This window comes from Carassius auratus, unplaced genomic scaffold (assembly GCF_003368295.1).
Source record: "Carassius auratus strain Wakin unplaced genomic scaffold, ASM336829v1 scaf_tig00007414, whole genome shotgun sequence".
In the NCBI taxonomy this organism is placed as follows: Eukaryota; Metazoa; Chordata; class Actinopteri; order Cypriniformes; family Cyprinidae; genus Carassius; species Carassius auratus.
The window spans coordinates 41,823-60,860 of record NW_020523844.1 but is presented as its reverse complement, the minus strand read 5'-3'; the positions used below and the strand labels follow the sequence as shown (position 1 = coordinate 60,860).

Genomic DNA, 19,038 nt, shown 5'->3' with positions numbered 1-19,038 from the left:
TTTAGTATTACGAAACGCCACCTAGAGGACAATAGGACCAATAATTTTTGAGAGACTGTGATGCTGTCTTGTAAGTCTATAGAGGGAAGTATTGCACCATTTTTTCATTGTCCTAACCTGATTCTGGGTTATGTTCGCGAGTCAACGTTTCTGATAGTTTGGACAGTTGTTATTGGTGTCTTATACCTGAAATTTATTTTTTTGTTTAAATGTAGTTTAATTAACCTTTGATAGATCTCAAGGTGTATGTAAAAAAAAAAAAAAAAAAAAAACATAACAATTGTACAACTGATTACCATAGTAAAACATGATAGTCTCATGGTCCGCTTTTTACTTTAAAATTAAATGGAAAGAAATTATTATTTTTTAAGTTCCTTTTTTACTAATAATGTTTTCAGAATTGCATCATGTAAAAAATATAAACCTGTCAATTACAAATCAATCATTAAAAATAAAAGAAAAAGGACATACAATGATAAATTATTTTAATATCTTTATTATTCAGCATTTACATACTCATTTATGTACATACTTGGTTATAATGATAACAATTATCAATGACGTTCAATTTTAGAGTTTGTCGAATTCTAAGTGACGTTTTGAGCTTCCGAAGATGACGTTGGAGAAGGGGTGCGTGCACGCGCACCCGTCTGTGTGTGTGCGAAACAGAGCGGAGGTGAAGAAGAGGAAGATGAAGCAGGGAGCGGAGGATGGGAGGAAGAGTGGAGTGAGCGAGAGAGAAAGAGAAAGAGAGAGACGGGCCTGGCTACCAAGGGCTCGTGTGGAAGTGCTGAAATGTTCTGAGAAAGGGCTCGATGGGAGTTTATCGCAGCCGCCGAAAAAAAGACGCGATTTTTTTTTACCATCCGGAGAAACATTGCAGTGGAAACTTTAAACTTTTACCCGCCAGAGCGGCAGCGCCGTGCCGGGTCCGGCTTTGTCTCGCGACGGGGGGTGAAGTACGCTAGCACCACACGAGGATATCAAGAACCAGCAGCACTTTTGGATACACATTTTATCCACACAACAAAAGAATCCGCGAACATAGAGTTTGTTTAGGAGAGCAAGAGAATGGCGGCCAACATGTACCGAGTTGGAGGTGAGTTTATTGTTAAGGCTAACACTAGCAGCAGGCTCGCGGGGGGGTTAGCATTAGCATTAGCGCGAGGCGGCTGTTTTCCGCCTTAGTTACAATGAGCGGAATCCCGTTGCTAAGCGAGCTAGGCTAGGTTTCGTTTACGGTTAAATTTGGTTTAACGCGATATTAATTATTTATGCACGTATTTAACTTAACTTTCAAATTCACATTGGTGTAAAAACTTGCGTTATGTCGGCAAACTCTTTCGATGTTTTAGTTTAGGGTTCTTAAAGTAATTAACCGCCGCAAGTAAAATCAGCTAATCAGAAGGGAACCCCTCCGTTGGTTTATTCACTTATGTTGCTTTTTTACTCAATTGGTCGACTTTCATTCAAGTTTTCACTGCACGTTGTCTGAACTGAGCTGTTCTGTCAAAGTTTGACAGCTGAGTTATATGGAGTGTTATGAGCCTCAGAGTAAGTTACGGGATGCCCAAGACTTTCGGTTTTGTCTCCTGTTTGAAATAGAACGAAGTCAAATTATTGTTTTTACGGGTTTATGGAAATTGTACATATTTTGACCTTGGGTGAAAACTAGATATTAGAGTTTCAGTGGAATGGTCAGAACAGAAAAACGACTAAAGTTCGTAAAGTGGCAGGGTAAGTTTATTTATTTATTATTTAATTCCAAGCAAATATAAAAGCAATATTGGACAGTTCAGAATATGCGAAAAAATAAATAAGATCAAACAAAAATGCAAAGGCAACACATGAAGTAAAAAGAATTAAAATACGGTTAAAATAAAAATGTACAATTTGGTTAGTTACATAAATGTAAATAACTTTCATTGTTTATTATTATTATTATTTTATAAATGTATTTTTTTGTGTCTCCTCTTTGAAAGGTATTCCCAAGTCTATTGTGAGTAGGTTTTTATAAAAAAAAAGAAAAAAAAGTAATAATTCATTCATTTGTTTTTTCTTGTCTTTAATATAAATCTTTTGCCAAAATAATTTTAAAATAACGTCATAATTTTGTTTTTCAGGACAATATGGGTTTTGTAAAAATGTATTTTGAGTTTAATGAATTGAGTTTTATTATATTTTTGTCATGGCCATTTTAAAGTAAAAAAAAAAAAAGTTTAAACTGTAAGTTAATGTATTCTGTGCATGCAGATGTAATATGATAACATAGTTGCATCTTATCCAACTTCAGTTTTTTAGTGTATAGAAATAGATTTGCCCATTAGACTTTTTCCTCTTTAATGTACACTGTCACGTTTGAGCATCTGTTGTCAGCAAAATGCTCCTCGTTGTGCATTGTGATGAAATTGTATGTGTGTTACCATCATTGACTGCATCGTGACATGGTGACCATGCAACATTATAGTGCTCTTATTTTCTTAAATCCGGGAATCAGCCATAAATAGGTCACAGCAATCAGGCTGTGTTGCTTTAGCAGATGCAGCTGATTGCATTATCACAGTTGCAGATTGAACAGGCAGGGTTTGATGGGAAGTTCTGGAGGAAAAAACTCACTTATTACACGCTTGTCAAAATATATTAGAGTTTATGACTCAAGACTAGGTTCAGAGGAAGGCAAAGTCTGCCTCTGCTCACAGCAGTTGTTTTAAATGTTTTAAACAATTAAGAAGCTGGTTAATATGCTGTGTAGGATTGTAATGTAATGATGGTCTTTCATAGTTTTCATAGACACTGTCATGTATTTTAATGTGTTGCTTGCTAATGTTTTGGGAGGTGCAGGTACAGGTTTAGGTCATTGAACTTGACCTCCTATTCTGGCCCCAAGCTCTTGCATCCCTACATTTAACTCCGTGGTTCTGAAGCTTTGTGACTAAGTGCTGTCGTTTCTCTCTGTTTTCGGTTTACCCATTTGATCAGAGTGTGTTTTTGTTATTGAGCTTCCTAGAATGAATTAGTGAGGGATAGACTGACATATCACTTTCAGCCAATATCTGCTGAGTAAGTGCTAGACTGATACATTGTCCAGGCTGGATTATCCGTCAATATTTGGCCATTTTGAGAAACCTGGGTATCTGCCAATAATCTGTATCTGCTTGAAAAATATTTTTACTAAATGCATATTGTTGTTTTTTTTTTATTTTTTATCTGAGCATGTTTTAAATAAATAAATTAATATATATATATATTTAATTTAATTAAATGTTTTATTAAAATATCATAACCTGACCTTCTGACCACCCTTCTCCAAAGTCCATTTAAACCCCTCCCCTTTCTTATAAAAGACTGCTACCTCACATTCAGATCTGTCCTCTATCCAATCAGCAAGCATCATTTTTTACATCCATTTTACTATGGTCTACGACAAAATATGGAATAAAAGTCTTTACCAACAGCCTTGTCAATGGAAAATAAGTAGTTTCTGTTTTCATTCTTTTGTAGCAGATTGCTGGGATCAGATCATATGCACACAATGTCGAATAGGGCATCCCAGAATCACACACAAGTTCTTAATATGAAGTGAAGATCATCTGATATGCTCTTCTTGCCAGAGTCCTGTATCTCTAAAAACATATTTTAAGTTGTGTTGTGTGCTTTTGTTCTCTAATAAAATTATATTACTGTGAGGACACTTTTGAAGAAATTTTAACAAGTTTAATCCTGAATCCATTTTAAAATGTTTTAGGTTTTTTAAATTGCTCTTTTATACTATTATGCACTATGAAAGCAGCCAAGGGAGCTGGCATGGCATTAAAACACCATCTAACCAACAATCTTTTGTAGTGCATTTTGAATGTGTAAAATCATTTTGGTAACACTTTATTATACAGTGTTCTTGTGTACATGTATTTACTGTAGTAATAATAAATTATGCATAATTACATTCAACTAACCCTAAACCAAACCCTCATCCTAACCCTAACCATATAGTTAAATACATGTTAATTAATATTACTCTGTACTAAAGGTATAATTACACCGTGACAAGGCAATCGTAAAATAAAATGTAAACAAATCTTTTCTGTCTTGTATAGTCATCAAACTGTTGCATATATTGTTATTATATACCTGTCATCTCTCAGGCTCTGTCTATATGTGTTTGTTGGAGATGATGCATTGGTTGACCACTAGAATACATGTTGTCTAGGTCACTTGTGCTCACTGAACTCTTGGTTTGAGAGCCTCTCTCCTGCTATGCAAACATGACACAGTGTTCAATAGTTTACCGTAGCAAAAATGGTACTGTAACAATCCAGATGCTAAGTGCAAGGAGAGCTGTATCATTATGCAACATGAAATGTGCCTTGTCAGTGAATTCTCACAAAGGTTTCTACCAGTAAATGAGGCATTGAGTAACGTCAGATTGTTCTTGCATTGTAACATAGAGAGTTTGGAGGCAAAGTGGGTACTGGTAATGAAGATTCAAAATGTAGCATGTTTTTTATGTGATTTGATTTCCCTCATAATATCTTCATCCACTGCTCTTTGAATAGAACAAACATGAAGCATAAAGGATGAGGTCTTGACCTCTCTTCTGTGGTGCATAAAGTTAAAACGAGGCAAGATTTGAGCTGCATTGTTTGTCAGCAAGAGAGAATTGGAGTGGGTTTCAAACCAGCACTGTAATTGAGATGGTTTTGGTTCAGTGAAGCTTACATTGTTTATCACGGGGGTGTTAATTGAGACCTTTAATAAAGATGCTTAGAGGGTACTTGTCTAGTGGTGATGCACAAAGAAAGTACATTGCATACATGTGGGCAAATGTATATATCAGGTGACATTGCTTCTGTTAAATGAGCTTCCTGCTATGTTTATATACTGCCAGACAAATGTTTTCTCATTAAAAAAAAAAAAAAAAAACATTGACTGAGTGATGTGACGTGTGGCCAAGCAAGGTGTCTGCATTTAACCTGTCCAAGTGCACACACACACACACACACACCACACACAAATAATCGAGATTACAATATTTACCCAAAATAATCATGATATGAATTTTTGCCATAATCGAGCAGCCCTACTGTGAACACACACCCAGAGCAGTTTTAGTATTTTTGCTGCGGCGCCAGGGGAAGCAGTTGGGGTTTCATGCCTTGCCCAAGGGTCTTACCTCAGTCGTGGTATGAGGGGTGGAAGAGAGCGCTGGTTATTCACTCCCCCCCACCTACATTTCCTGCCAGTACCGAGACTCCAACCCGTGACCTTTGAGTTACAAGTCCAACTCTCTAACCCAAGGGGTGGCCAGTGTCGGTCCTGGAGAGCCACAGTCCTGGCAGGAGTTCAGCTTCAACCTGGTCAAACACACCTCAACATGCTGATCAAGATTTTGAGCCTACTAGAAATCTACAGGCAGGTGAGTTTTAATCAAGGTTGAAGAAAAAACTCCAGCTCTCCAGGACCGATGTTGGCCACCCCTGCTCTAACCATTAGGCCACGACTGCCACATTTGTTTTGCAATATTATGGAGCATTATATACAGACAAAAATAAATTGTGGCCATGAATAAATTTAATTTTTCCCTCTTTTTATTAAATTGTTGCTCTTCCCTCTTTCTTAGTAAATCAAATAGAGGAGAAGAATTGTTGCAAATTGGGATACTATTTACTCAAATGAGGGGGAAAAATTGCGTGGGAATGAATTCTACATTTGTGTGTATATATATATTTCACACGTCGTGCTGAGATCCATAGAATATTGACTCAGAATTCAGTGTAATGTTTTTAACAGGCATATGCACTGTCTATTCACCACATGAACATCTTAAAATGTTCAAATGAATATCATGATTAACCTGAAAAGGAGTTGTTTTTTTTTTGGTTTTTTGTTTTTAAACCCAGCCTTAGCAACAATTAAGCCGTCTGTAGGTATTTTTTCCCTCAAAGTATGAACTCTTATAAACCTTTCCGGTTTATTTGAGCATCCCGAGAAGCCCAATACAGCAATGTTGTTGAATTGATATTATGAGTTTGAGATGGGACTGGCTCTGTTTATCTGGAGGATTGTTCAGGAAACTTCTCATACATTTGGTTTATTGAGGCTAGTAATGCAGAAACGACACATTTCACCTCTAAGTTTAGTTTGTCTGCTGTTTTTGTCCCTGTCAGTATCCCGAAGCCTCCGTGGATTTATAGGTGTCTCTGAACACCAGATGCCATGAGCTAACGATACAGCACATCCCTGCTTGAAGAGCAGATGGCTAAACCCTGTTTCTCCTTCAGGGAAATTATTGATCTATTTGGCCCTGCCTCTCTTCACAGTGTGCCTCTGATTGATGAAGCTCATGAACTTGGGAGAGAGACCTCCATTTTGATTTGTCCCTTGTGGCACACTTTAAGAACATGGCTGAGCAGAGGCGAGAACAGTAAGCATTAGTCTGATCAAAGATCAACGCCTAGCAGAATGTCCAGAGCTGACCAGACCAGAAGAGAGAGTGATTGTGTTGTGTACACACTGTTGACCGTGCCTCATCATATGTTCTCTCAGTATTGTCCATACCCTTGCTCATGCCACTTTCAGTATGGTGTGTGCATTATATTGGTACTGTAGAATTTATTGACTGATATTACAGATTTATTTCTCTATTGTCTATTTAATTTTGCATGCTTATTCCTCAATATTCCCCCCATTTAATTTTTTTTTAATTACTACAATAAAATTAAAGTGAATCTTTTAATACACCAATTTATAAATGCAATCTCTCTTTAGCAACTGTAAAAAATTAATATCCATTCAGGGAACTACACTAACCTTGCGGTACTAACCTTTTTCAGTTAATGGCTCAAAACATGATTTGGTTTGTCATTTTGTGTATATATTTTATATAAATAAATGATGAAGCTCAGCGATATAACAGATGATTGTCACTTACAGTTGATTTCTTCTGTCTACTACAGATTATGTGTATTTTGAAAACTCCTCCAGTAACCCGTATCTGATTCGCCGAATAGAAGAACTTAACAAGGTGAGGTTGGAACCTGTTATGTTATATTCTTTTCATCATTTTTTATCAAAAATATTGTGCTTGCTTTCTTTTTGATTCATGCATTTACTTATTTTTGAGCAGTATGACAGCATACATGTCAACGTTCTTACAGCCTAGAGTCAGACTGACTGTGATTGGTTGGGGCGTTTGATGTCCACCAGTCATTTATCATACATCATCAATTGCATGTGCACTTTTAAACATTCCACTGAACATGGATGATTGACATGTATGCCAGCTCTCTACTAATGCATTGTCACTCATGCTAGTGGAACAGACTGTCTCTGTCACCTGCTCCCCTCTCTTGTGTATTGCTAATGCTCATCCATCATGCTGTTGTCTATCGATGCATGCTGGGCTGTGTTTGAGTTGAAGATCCAGCCGTAAGACACTTACATAATGCTGAGAATGACACAGGCCTGTTTCCTGGAGCAGGGATTAAAAGACTTTTATGTAACCTCATTTTGAAGGGCTATGAAGCTCAGCAGGATGGTTAAACTTATGGAAGTGGTGTCTGTGTTCAATATAGTCAGAATTCAGTGTTGTCTTGAAAATACGCAACTCTAATCCAGAGAGAGTTGCATTAATGAGCAAGATGTGATTTTCATTTCTATATAGAGTGGTTCATTTTCAGTGCTGGAAAATGAGTAGAACTGTAGATATTAATAGGGCTCACAACTTTTTACTTGGCAGCTTAAATGTTGGTGCTAAACCATAGACAGTATCATTCAGGCCCACTTTTGGTGAAAGTTTACTTTAAAAGTTATACTTAAATTATAGGTTTTTATCAAGTCCATGACATGAAGACAGTAAAAGCACTTAAAGTGCTTACTTCACACATTGTATAGAGAAAATGACTATAAGTGTGATCTTTTTGTGAATGGTCTCTCACACTTTTTATCTTTGCATGTCTCCCTAAGACTGCCAATGGAAATGTAGAAGCCAAGGTGGTCTGTCTCTTCAGACGGAGAGATATTTCTGCCAACCTGAACACACTGGCCGATAGCAATGCAAGTGAGTACCCAACTGTTTTAGTCTCCAGCAGTTCACACTTCTACATCACATTTAAGATAAAGATATGGTGGCACAATGTAGATGTACTATTTGCAGTGAAACACCAACTAGGATTTACAGCTTTGAAAGCCAATGGGAGCAGCAATTAAGGCACCAAAGTGGATCAGACCATGTGTACTTAAGTCATACTACTTGCATGACCTTGCATTTTATGTATTTGAAGTCTTCAGTCTGGATGTAGAAGCAGGTCTCTGCAAGAAAATCTTTAGAATTTTTTTTTAACATATAACCTTACTCCTCTATGAATTTGACCAATTAGTAGGCCCAGAATTTATATTCTACACTGAATTTGAGGGGAAATCTGTGGAATCATGCCAAACAGATTTGAAGTTGTCATGAAATCAAGTGGCTTTTTTTTTCTTTTACTTTGTTTTTATTCATGTGACCTCATAATCTTTAATTAAAAATATCAGCAATTTCTCAGCGGAGTAGTTCTAGTCACTTGTGTTGATGGTTGAAAGTATAATCTAATTATCCAAAATATTTACTAAATAAACAGGAAAAGGGCAGTGCGTGTTTTGAATTGTGTAAATTTTCATTCTTCAGAAATCTGCGGAGCTTTCTATGCAGGTACAAAACAGAAGGTCTTAGCAGGACACCAATCTACACAACGAGCAACAAATCTAGATCACATCCATTATAATTAGGGATGGTCGGCTAGTGATGCAATGCAACAGCAGATTTAGATTTTTATTCTCTTTTTTTTCAGCTATGCATTTAAGTTTTCTGAGAAGTTGCATCATTAAATTGGAAGTACTAGAATTATTTTTTTATTTTTTACTTTTTACTGTCAGACTTAATATCACATAGTTTAAGTAGTGTTTTGGGTATTACGTTTAATCCTTTTTTTTACGTCTTTAGAAGATTGTTTTATGGAATAAAAGGCTACAGGTATTTAGCCCTATATATTTGTTGAGTATCTGTCAGTTGCCTTATTGAAAGAACTTGCATGCTTTGATTCCGATCACACAGTTGTTGGTCCCTGCACACATACAGATAATTGTCCATTGCGTCACACAAACTCAACATCTGAAAATGTCTAAAATAAAACTGAAGCCCACTGTTATCCCATGTGAGTGCCCACTGAGAAATTAACCTGATAGGGTTACTCCGAGACCGACCCCCTGATTAGTCATTCAGACAAGCCACTGACTAATTGATTTTGAAAATATATAGTTTTGAACATCCCACATGTCTGATAAAGATTTTTTTATCTTACCTACATCTGAGGTAGTGGTTCATTTATATGTAAATTTTGTACACATGAACCACCATATACCTGTTGTTATTGTCAGTCCAGCACATATACCTAACAATTCCAGAGTAGGGTCAGGTTTGGGTTGAGGAGGTTGTATTGCATTGACATGGGCAGGAGTTAGCTTTTAAATCCTGTGCAGTCATGAGAGGTCAAGGTCTACTTGGCCGCCAGTTTAATTCTGAACCTATCCTCCTCTTTGTCGTGGCACTCTACAGCTCCTACACTGTCCTGTTACACAAGATCAGGGTTCCCATTTACATCACGTCCTCCCTTCTCTACCTTCTGCCCATCTTCCTCCTTCCCCCTCCCTGAATGGGCTCCTCTGTGCTTATCCTCAGCTGCCATCCGCCCTGTGCTCTCAGAACAAAAGAGCCTTCATGGGAGCCACCGGGCAATGGTGCTCAAAGGGTTAACTTTAGGTTAACACTGTCTGGCTGCTGTCTTTGTGAAGGAGTTAAAATGTTATTGAATGCATTTGTGTGTGTGTGTGTGTGTGTGTGTTTGGCTCTGAGAGTGTGCAAGTATGATGGATTTGTCGTACGTGTGTCTTGAGTGCTCGTCTGCTTGTGCATGTGTGAAAGAGAGCATGTGCCTTTTTTTTTTAATGCGTACTTGTGCATGATGGGGGGGGATGTTGTTGCTCAATGGGGGGATGGGCGCCTCAGGTTTATTGCACAGGGTTTCTGAGTAAAGCTGGCAGGGACTCATTGGCCAAGGGGAGAGAAAGGAGGGGCAGGGCCACCAGGGTGACAGGAGGGGTTAATGGAAAGGGGTGTGGTTTGATTTCCCGCCCTCTTATTGACAGGGTTTCCTTCGCCTCTGTGCAGGGGTGGAGTCCGGTCAGATCGGCTGATAAAGTCCTGCCAAGTCACATGAGCATCTATTTAAGAAATTTCTCCATCAGCGTTGCAAATTGGGTGTTTTAGTCATGCTTTCGAAATCATCCAGTTCGAGTTATTTTGAGTTGGACCTGCATAATAATGGTTCCCTTCTCTTATGAGTCAGCAGATCTCATGAAGGACGTTCAATTTACTTGTATATGATTGATTTTGAAACCGATCACAACCATTACTAATAACTTAGTGATGTGTAAGCTGTTAAGATTTTGTCTGTGTCTGTTCTGAGAGGAAGCTCGTTCAGATCAGAATTAATTGAGGCCATTAGAATCACACTCATATGTTTGTGTGTGCATTTTAGGAGACTTTGAAGAGGAGTCCAAGCAGCCTTCAATGTTAGAACCACAGAAACACCAGCTCAAGCACAGAGAACTGTTCCTGTCTCGACAGTTTGAGTCTCTCCCGGCCACACATATACGGTAAATACACTCACAGACACAAACATATCTGGACTGAATCGTACAATTCCACCAGAGCCCAGACTAAGGGTGCTTTCACATCTCTAATTCGGTTCATTTGGGCCGAACCAAGGGCAAATTATACATTGTTGCATTTTTCAACTTTTTTGGTTCCTTTTCATACCACAGTGATTGCTTTGGTCCGAACCAGTTGAAACAAACCAAAATGCAGTCAAATAACAATGTCCACATCACTCATTGGCCATGACGTATTTCCTAAACTGCTTTTCGATTGGTCAGAATTTACGTGCGGAAAAATTTCAACATAAGAGGGAAAGGCAGCAAACAACACAGAGACAACACAGCTATGGAGAGACGACTGCGCGGGCTGGTTTTGTCCCTGGCCATAATTTATTACATTGTTTGTATACACCACAATGTGCAAACAATACATTTCTATAATGAAGCGCGGATGCAGCTTGAAAACAATGTTCTAATGCACTGTAAACGGCCCGCTTGTAACTTTAAGCGGAGGCATGCATTAATTCTTCTTAACTCATGCTCCTTGTCATCAGAACAAATTTCTATGAGGCTCTGCACCTCCTCACTACTCCAAGTTTGTCCACGAGCTGCCATGCTAAAGTGCAAACTGTCATCAAACGCTTCCTCATCCCATAATGCACAGCGCAGCTGATTACAGCAGCTGGTTTAGTCCAAAAATGATCAGTACTTTTTGCAATTGGGTCTGTTCGATGTCGGATCACGTTCTCAACACGAAAGGACCGCTCCAGAGTTCGTTTGAAAGCGTACCGAGACCACCTCTTCAAGCAGGTCTCGGTACGCTTGTTTGGTCCGCCTTTGGTGCGCAAATGAAAACACCCTAAGATATATATATATATATATGGCATTTGGTTTGTCGTGATAAAGTCCTATTTATACTGTGCATGTTTTCATTTTTTCTACAGAGGAAAATGCAATGTCACACTCTTGAATGAGACTGATGTTTTAACTGGCTACCTAGAGAGAGAGGTAAGAGTCCTCCTGCAGTACAAGAACACTCGCTCAACTACCACCATCATTAAAGCCATGATTGAAAGACAGGCCATAATATGACAACGCTGTAAGAGTGAGACTCATGAAATTTGTTAGAAATTTTGTCACCATATACCACTTACATTATAATTTTTTTTTGATATTTTTTTGAAGACTCAAGATAATTTCTCCTCCAATTTACATGATTCTAATGCAAAAATATACAATTGATTTGTCAAGGTTGATTTTGATTTGGTGCAATGGATTTAAAAATGTAAAAATATTTTTGAAAGAAGTCTCTTATGCGAACCAAAGTAATTTGATCAAAAATACAGTAAAAAAAAAACTATTATTATAATTTAAAGTAACTTGTCTATTTTAGCACATTTTAAGATGTAATTTATTCCTGTGATGGCAAATCATAATTTTTACGCACTTATTACTCGAGTCTTCAGTTTCACATGATCTCTAGAAACATTTCCTATTATAATCAATGTTGAAAACAGTTGTGCTAATTTATATTTTTGTGAAAACCATGATTTGTTTTTGTTTTTTCAGAATTTTTATGAATTTAAGCAATTTATTTAAATTTGAAATATTTTGTAACATTATAAGCACTGAATGAAAGTTTAAAACAAAACAAAAAGCTGACTGACCCTAAACTTTGAACGGTAGTAGTACTTTTTTTTTTTTTCGATTCAAAGGCAAACAAAATTGTTAGATTTAGTGAACGCTTTTTACCAAATGGCCAACTGTGTGAAGTGTTTGTGTTTTATAATGTGTGTTTGTTCTGTAGGACTGTTTCTTCTACTCTCTGGTGTTTGACCCTGTGCAGAAGACCCTGCTGGCTGACCAGGGCGAGATCAGGGTGGGATCCAAATACCAGGCAGATATCCCTGACAAACTGGATGAAGGTCAGAAGGTTTAAATGTCTCTACACCTTGGTGTTACTAAAACATGGTCGTTTTGTTGTTGAAAACTCCATCGATTTCCATGAAGCTCTAGTAGTGGCATTATCAGACATCTGATGCTGAAGCAGCTGCAGTGTTTACATTGTGTCCTACTCGCACATGATTCTCATCACAATATTGCGTCAGTACTTCAGGTCTGGTGTTGATATTTTCACGACACATTTTAGGGAGAGGTGTTGAAGGCTAATTGAAAACCAGTTGTGAGTAAATGCAATGTTTTCCACCTTATTAGTTGATTCAGACAGTCGAGTGCAGGAGAAGCTTGAGACAAAGGTTTGGGATCCTAATAACCAGCTGAAGGATCCCCAAATAGACCAGTTCCTGGTGGTGGCACGGTTAGTATTTCACTGTTAGTTAAAATTCTATTTTTAAATTTTTATTGCGCAGTAGCACGATATCAATTCAAATATTGTGTATTTTAGGGCTGTTGGTACATTTGCACGTGCACTAGACTGCAGCAGTTCAATCCGGCAACCCAGTCTCCACATGAGCGCAGCGGCAGCATCTAGAGACATTACACTGGTGAGAGAACTGAAGCATCCAATCACTCTCTCTTCCTCAGCTACTCACAAGAGCATTTCATTCACTTGCCTCAGTTTGCATGCACATCTGATACTCACACTGTCCCCTCTGTCTATAGTTCCACGCCATGGACACCCTGCAGAAGAACGGCTATGATCTCGCCCAGGCCATGTCGACGCTGGTCCCTCAGGGTGGCCCGGTGCTGTGCAGGGATGAGATGGAAGAGTGGAGCGCCTCAGAGGCCATGCTGTTCGAGGAGGCTCTGGAGAAATACGGCAAAGACTTCAATGACATTCGTCAAGACTTTGTGAGTTTAAGACACTATACTTGAGCATTTGCTCTCATACGCACTGCAATATTTGGAAAAGCTCAAGATTTAAATGAACATTTATTTGTTGTGCCACAGTTGCCCTGGAAGTCATTGGCTAGTGTGGTCCAGTTCTACTACATGTGGAAGACTACTGATCGTTACATCCAGCAGGTATAAGCTTTTTTTGTTTGTTTTTTTAACAAAATAAATCTGATTTTAACATTTATGCATGCATTCGTTGTGTTAAATGTTATTTAAACCATGTTTTTCTCATCAGAAAAGACTAAAGGCAGCAGAGGCTGACAGCAAGCTGAAGCAGGTGTACATCCCCACCTAGTGAGTATTTAAGGTCACTGCACTTTTTTTGTGTGTGTGTAAATTTAGTGTAATTTTCCAAATTTATGCTAAAGTTGGTGCCCCTTTAGTGTTTAGTTTCCTAATATAAATAACAATATTTTAATAAAAATAAAGGCTTAAAGTTAATTTTTAAATGGATTACTGTTTTAAAAAGTTTGGGTTTCAAAAGATTTAATGTTTTTGAAAGAAGTGTCTTGTGCTCACCACGGCTTATTTGATCATTAATAAATTAAATTATAAATATAAAAAATTTTATGTAATGAACATATTTTTTAAATACTTATGTAGTGAAATATCATCAAAATTTAAAATCTTTTTTAAATATATATTTCAAAATGTATTTTTTTCCTTTGATGGAATTCAGCTCCAGTGTCTTCAGTATCACATAATCCTTCAGAAATCGCTATAATATGCTGATTTGATGTGGAAGAAACATATCTTCTTAATCATCTTGAAAACAGCTGCTTAATATTTTTGTCGAGCCTATGATGATTTTGTTTTCAGGAATCAGGATTCAAGGGTTTTGTTATATGTGCAGGAAACACTATATTACACTATACATGAAATTCTTACTCTGAGATTCCTCTGGCAGCCTGGACATAAATTTGAGGACAAAAACACAAGTACTTAATACAAAAGTTACACAATTACAAAAGTATTAATGTAGTGTGTGCATATATAAGTGTGAATGTGCGGTGTAGACCTATAAACAGTATAAAACATGTAAGCATACAATATTTGTACATTTATATATGTCTTAAGTCACTGGGGTGATTTTTGGCAATAGTCAAAAAAAAACATTGTATGGGTCAAAATTAAACATTTTTCTTTTAAGCCAAAAATCATTAGGATATTAAGTAAAGATCATGTTCCATGAAGATATTTTGTAAATTTTGTAAATTTATTACCGTAAATATCAATTCATTTTAGCAGACGCTTTTATCTAAAGCGACTTACAGCGCATTCAGGCTATACAATTTTTTTTTTTAATCCGTTTAGCCGTTTAGCCATTTGCTTAAATATTCTGTTGTATGTATTCATTTTATTTTAGGTGAAGATTATTATTTATTTATTTATTTTCTGCTGTTGGAGAATCTAAATTGAATTCTCTCCCTCAGCACCAAACCCAACCCAAACCAGATCAGTGCACCTGGAAGTAAACCTGGCATGAATGGTGCCACTGGCTACCAGAAAGGTCTCAGTTGTGAAAGCTGCCACAGTGAGTGAATTCAAGTATTTAGATATAAGCTCAATTATTCCTTTGCGTTCCAACGAATGTATTGATGAGTCTGACTTGCTACTCTTCCAGCTGCTCAGTCCCAGCAGTGGTACGCATGGGGTCCTCCCAACATGCAGTGCCGCCTGTGTGCATCCTGTTGGATTTACTGGAAAAAGTATGGTGGTCTTAAGACCCCTACTCAACTAGAGGGCGCCACAAGAACTGGCTCAGTATGTTAACCATGTCTTTTTTGATGTTTTAAAATATTAAGGTTAAATGCATACAAAAATCAACGGTGAGAAATCTAGTTGGTTTCTTTAATCATCTTGGTGGCTAAATTATTCAGGTCAGTCATTTTAAACGGACATGTTTTTAAGCTAGATGGAGATAGAAAATTGGCAAATTGATTAATGAACATATATCTTTCCAATAGGATGCAGCTCCACGTGGTCACATGACCCGCCAGGAGGTACAGGGCATGTCTCCGTTTACCAGCAACGCAGGAAGAGCTAAACTTCTGGCTAAAAATCGTCAGACCTTCATCCTGCAGACCACTAAACTCACTCGAATTGCCCGTCGGGTGTGTCAGGACATCCTGCAGTCCCACCGAGCAGCCCGCCGCCCCTACGCTTCCATTAACGCCAATGCTGTCAAAGCAGAGTGTGAGTAGTCGGTTACAACCATAAAAACTTGTTGTTTTTTTTCTTTCTTTTTCGCTCAGTTTTCTATGCAGTAGCATAAACCTGTTTGAATTTTATCTCTATAGTCTTTTTTGACTGCTTTTTTTCCCCCTTCTGTTTTAGGTATGATAAGACTTCCTAAAGCAGCAAAGGGTGCTATGAAGAACCGCCTTATTCCTCGTCCGTCCCTCATCAATATAGTTAAAGAATTGGGTATGGCTTCAGTATTCAATTAAATCCAAAATTCATTATTTTAACATCTGAAATATAACACGAATCACTTTTAAGGGTGGGGAAAATGAGATATAAAAGTGAATTCAATTGTTTGGCACAATATTTCCTCAAAATACACAGGAGAAATATTTGAAAAAACTGATCATTTGACTTTTTAGATTTGAATATTTCGAGTAATTGTGCTTGTTTTATTCTTCAGCTCTTCAAGCTCCTTTGAAACTCAAAGCCCCTCGGGGTGCTCCAACCCCTATCAACCGTAACCAGGTTAACCAGCCTCGGAGCACATCTGCTCTACTGGGCAAAAGGCCATTTGAAAATGTGAGTATTACATACAAAGATGAGGTAGATAAAATAATGTACATAGATCTAAGCTCTCTCATTGGCTGCAGGCTGGAAGTCATTCCTTGTCCACCAATGGAAGACCGTTCGCATTGGGAATGAGAGCAGCCACCCAGTCAGTCATTAAGAGACAGAAGGTCAGTCAAGGAGATGCTCCGAATCCAGTCGTGTTTGTGGCTACGAAAGACACCAGGTTTGTTTCTAAAACATCTTGATTGACATGTTTTTGCTTTTTCCCTGAGACTAATTCTATGTGTATGTGGTTTACAGAGCCCTAAGGAAACACCTCACTCAGTCAGAGATGAGGCGGGCGGCCAGAAAACCACACCTCTCGGTCAGAATCAAACTTCCCGTGCCGCCCCGGCCGCTTCCTGTACCCATCATACCCTCCAGCACCAGCGAGCCAATCGTGTTGGAGGACTGAGCAATATTCCAGTAGACCACATCCATTGCCAGAGCATGTTAAGCCTGCCATCGTCAGCTGTTCTTCTTTATTCCTCTTCTTCTTCTGTTGTCCTCCCCAGATCCCATACGCACACCATGCTCACGTGCTCGGGAATATGATAAAGCGCATACTCTTACACCAGCATATAGCACACTTCATAGTGTTTTACTCCCAGTGTTATGGTTTAAGGGTTCTTGTGCCCTGCTGGCCCAATGCTTTTTTTAAATGCAAATCCTTTTAACTGTGTTATTTAAAAGCAAATCATGTTCATTCTAAGATTGTGGAGAAGCACACTTTATTTTTCTCCAGTTCTGTCGTTATTTGTATAAATATTAACAGGATTTTTCAAGAGTTTGATTCTTGTGTGGATGGAAATTGGGATTTAAATGTGTGAGGGGAGTACATGGTCTTTTTACCATCATTTTCTTAATTTCTTAGGTCGCATATGTTAAAAACATAAGCCACCCTTTTAAATGCTTTATAGACAAATGATTGCGCTGTTCATTTTATTTCAGCCAGTACTCGTGGTTCTAGTCTTTCAGGCCTAGCTGAATTGTGGAAAGATGGAATCATGGAATGCGTTGCAGCAAAAGTATTGTTCATAATACAGCGGATCTGCAGTTGAGTTGGTTTACTGATAGCAAGTTTCTCAGACTCAATATTGATTTTTTTTTTGTGATCATGGATCCTGCAGTGTAGCTACTCCAGTCAGTGATATTTTAAGGTCTTAGTATGAAAACATATTTTTTGACTATTTAGGAAGGCTTCTGGTTGTAGTAAAGTGATTGAAGGTGTTCATGAATGTAAGGCAAATCTTGGTTTGAGGTGGTTTGATGTCGCAATCAGTTTGGCCTGTTTTGTACCTCGATAATCGAGCCTTTCCATATATATCATGAACAAAGCCATAAAAGTTTGTTTTTCACATTTGCTGTTTTTCTAAACAAGTCGATGCCCTTGCATTCGTGTTCTAAAGGTCCTGTGGGCTACTGGGAAGCTGTTAGCAATTGTAGATAATGAGAGAGGGAAAATGTTTGAGTTTTTCTAGTAAAGACTCTACTATAGGCTGATATTGATCCATATTTCCCAATCAAGTGTTTTTTTTTTTGTTTTGTTTTTTTTAACTGGATCCAGTGAGATGAAAAATGTTTTGGAGTTTTCCTAGACATGGCTCAACTATAGGCTGATATTGATACATATTTTCACCTTATGATTAAGCTTTTTTTCTTTTTTTGAGCTGAACGGTTGGTCTTTTTTTGACAGATTTCTTGGCTTGTTGAGATTAGTCGACACACAATTTCATTGTACATTGTTCCCGATTAGGGGTTTTGTAATGTTTCTTAAAAGGAGCGTGCACTGCACATTAAAGACACAAATATATGTTAACATTTCCCCTTTTAATTGTCATCCGTCAGGAAGGGGTTTTGTGACCCCAAAATGTTTGGAAAAAAAATAATAATAATCTTAACATTGATCTCCATTATGGCATAGAGTTTGGGGTATGGAAGACTGGATGATTTTAGGGTTTGATTCAAGGATGTGCAGGATTTCAGTTTTGTATATCAATGAGAAATTTCTTTCAACTCAAAACTCAAATTTAGTTTTTAATATTCCAGTGTCTCTGTATCCTTTAATGTATCTTGTGATAAGAAAATAAAGATTTTTTGTTTGTGGTCCTAAATAGGCAATGTTTCATGTGTTTTTAGAGCTGTTACATTGGTACTGATTTATTTGCACTTGCAGTGGACCTTATTCATGGTAAACACCTTTTTTTCGTGAATGAAAACGAGGCTGTAAAGTGAACGTCCAGTTGGTTTGTACAGTTGTGTAACTTTAGATGATTTAACTGATGTAATATTGAAAATGCTTATTTCCAAAAACATGTCTGTGACAAAAATGTGCAGTGAATTAAACGTGATATAAAACCTTTAAACAATTATTTCTATTGCCTCGTTTTCATTTGTGAAAAATGTAATTGTAAAGACCCAAACTTGTCAAAAAGACTGAGTTTCGCCAAGGAAGGCCAATTAAAGAAATATTCACCCAAAAAATGAAATAAGCCTGTATGAGTTTTCTCTTTCTTCAGTTGAACACGAAATAAGATGTTTTGAAGAATGTGGGTAACCAAACAGTTTCTGGTCCCCATTCATTTCCCTAGTATTTTCTCTCCATACTATGTTCTGTCTTTTATGACCAGCTGAACACATAGAAAACTCAAGTTTAGAACAACTTAAGGCTAAGGAAACGATGAGATTGTTTTTGTT

At 37.6% G+C, this 19,038-nt stretch overlaps 1 protein-coding gene across 1 annotated transcript; it reads left to right on the top strand.

The window, feature by feature from the left end:
• Window positions 1–961: 961 nt before the first annotated feature.
• Window positions 962–18,710, top strand: LOC113071483 (metastasis-associated protein MTA2-like). The gene is made up of 18 exons (XM_026244837.1): window positions 962–1,099; window positions 6,954–7,021; window positions 7,963–8,056; window positions 10,572–10,689; window positions 11,634–11,697; window positions 12,497–12,614; window positions 12,904–13,006; window positions 13,094–13,193; window positions 13,312–13,500; window positions 13,600–13,674; window positions 13,781–13,839; window positions 14,979–15,079; window positions 15,170–15,309; window positions 15,513–15,741; window positions 15,883–15,972; window positions 16,193–16,311; window positions 16,383–16,525; window positions 16,603–18,710. The coding sequence occupies exons 1-18, from the start codon at window positions 1,072–1,074 to the stop codon at window positions 16,754–16,756; spliced, it is 1,992 nt and encodes a 663-aa protein (XP_026100622.1). The 5' UTR covers window positions 962–1,071; the 3' UTR covers window positions 16,757–18,710.
• Window positions 18,711–19,038: the final 328 nt, after the last annotated feature.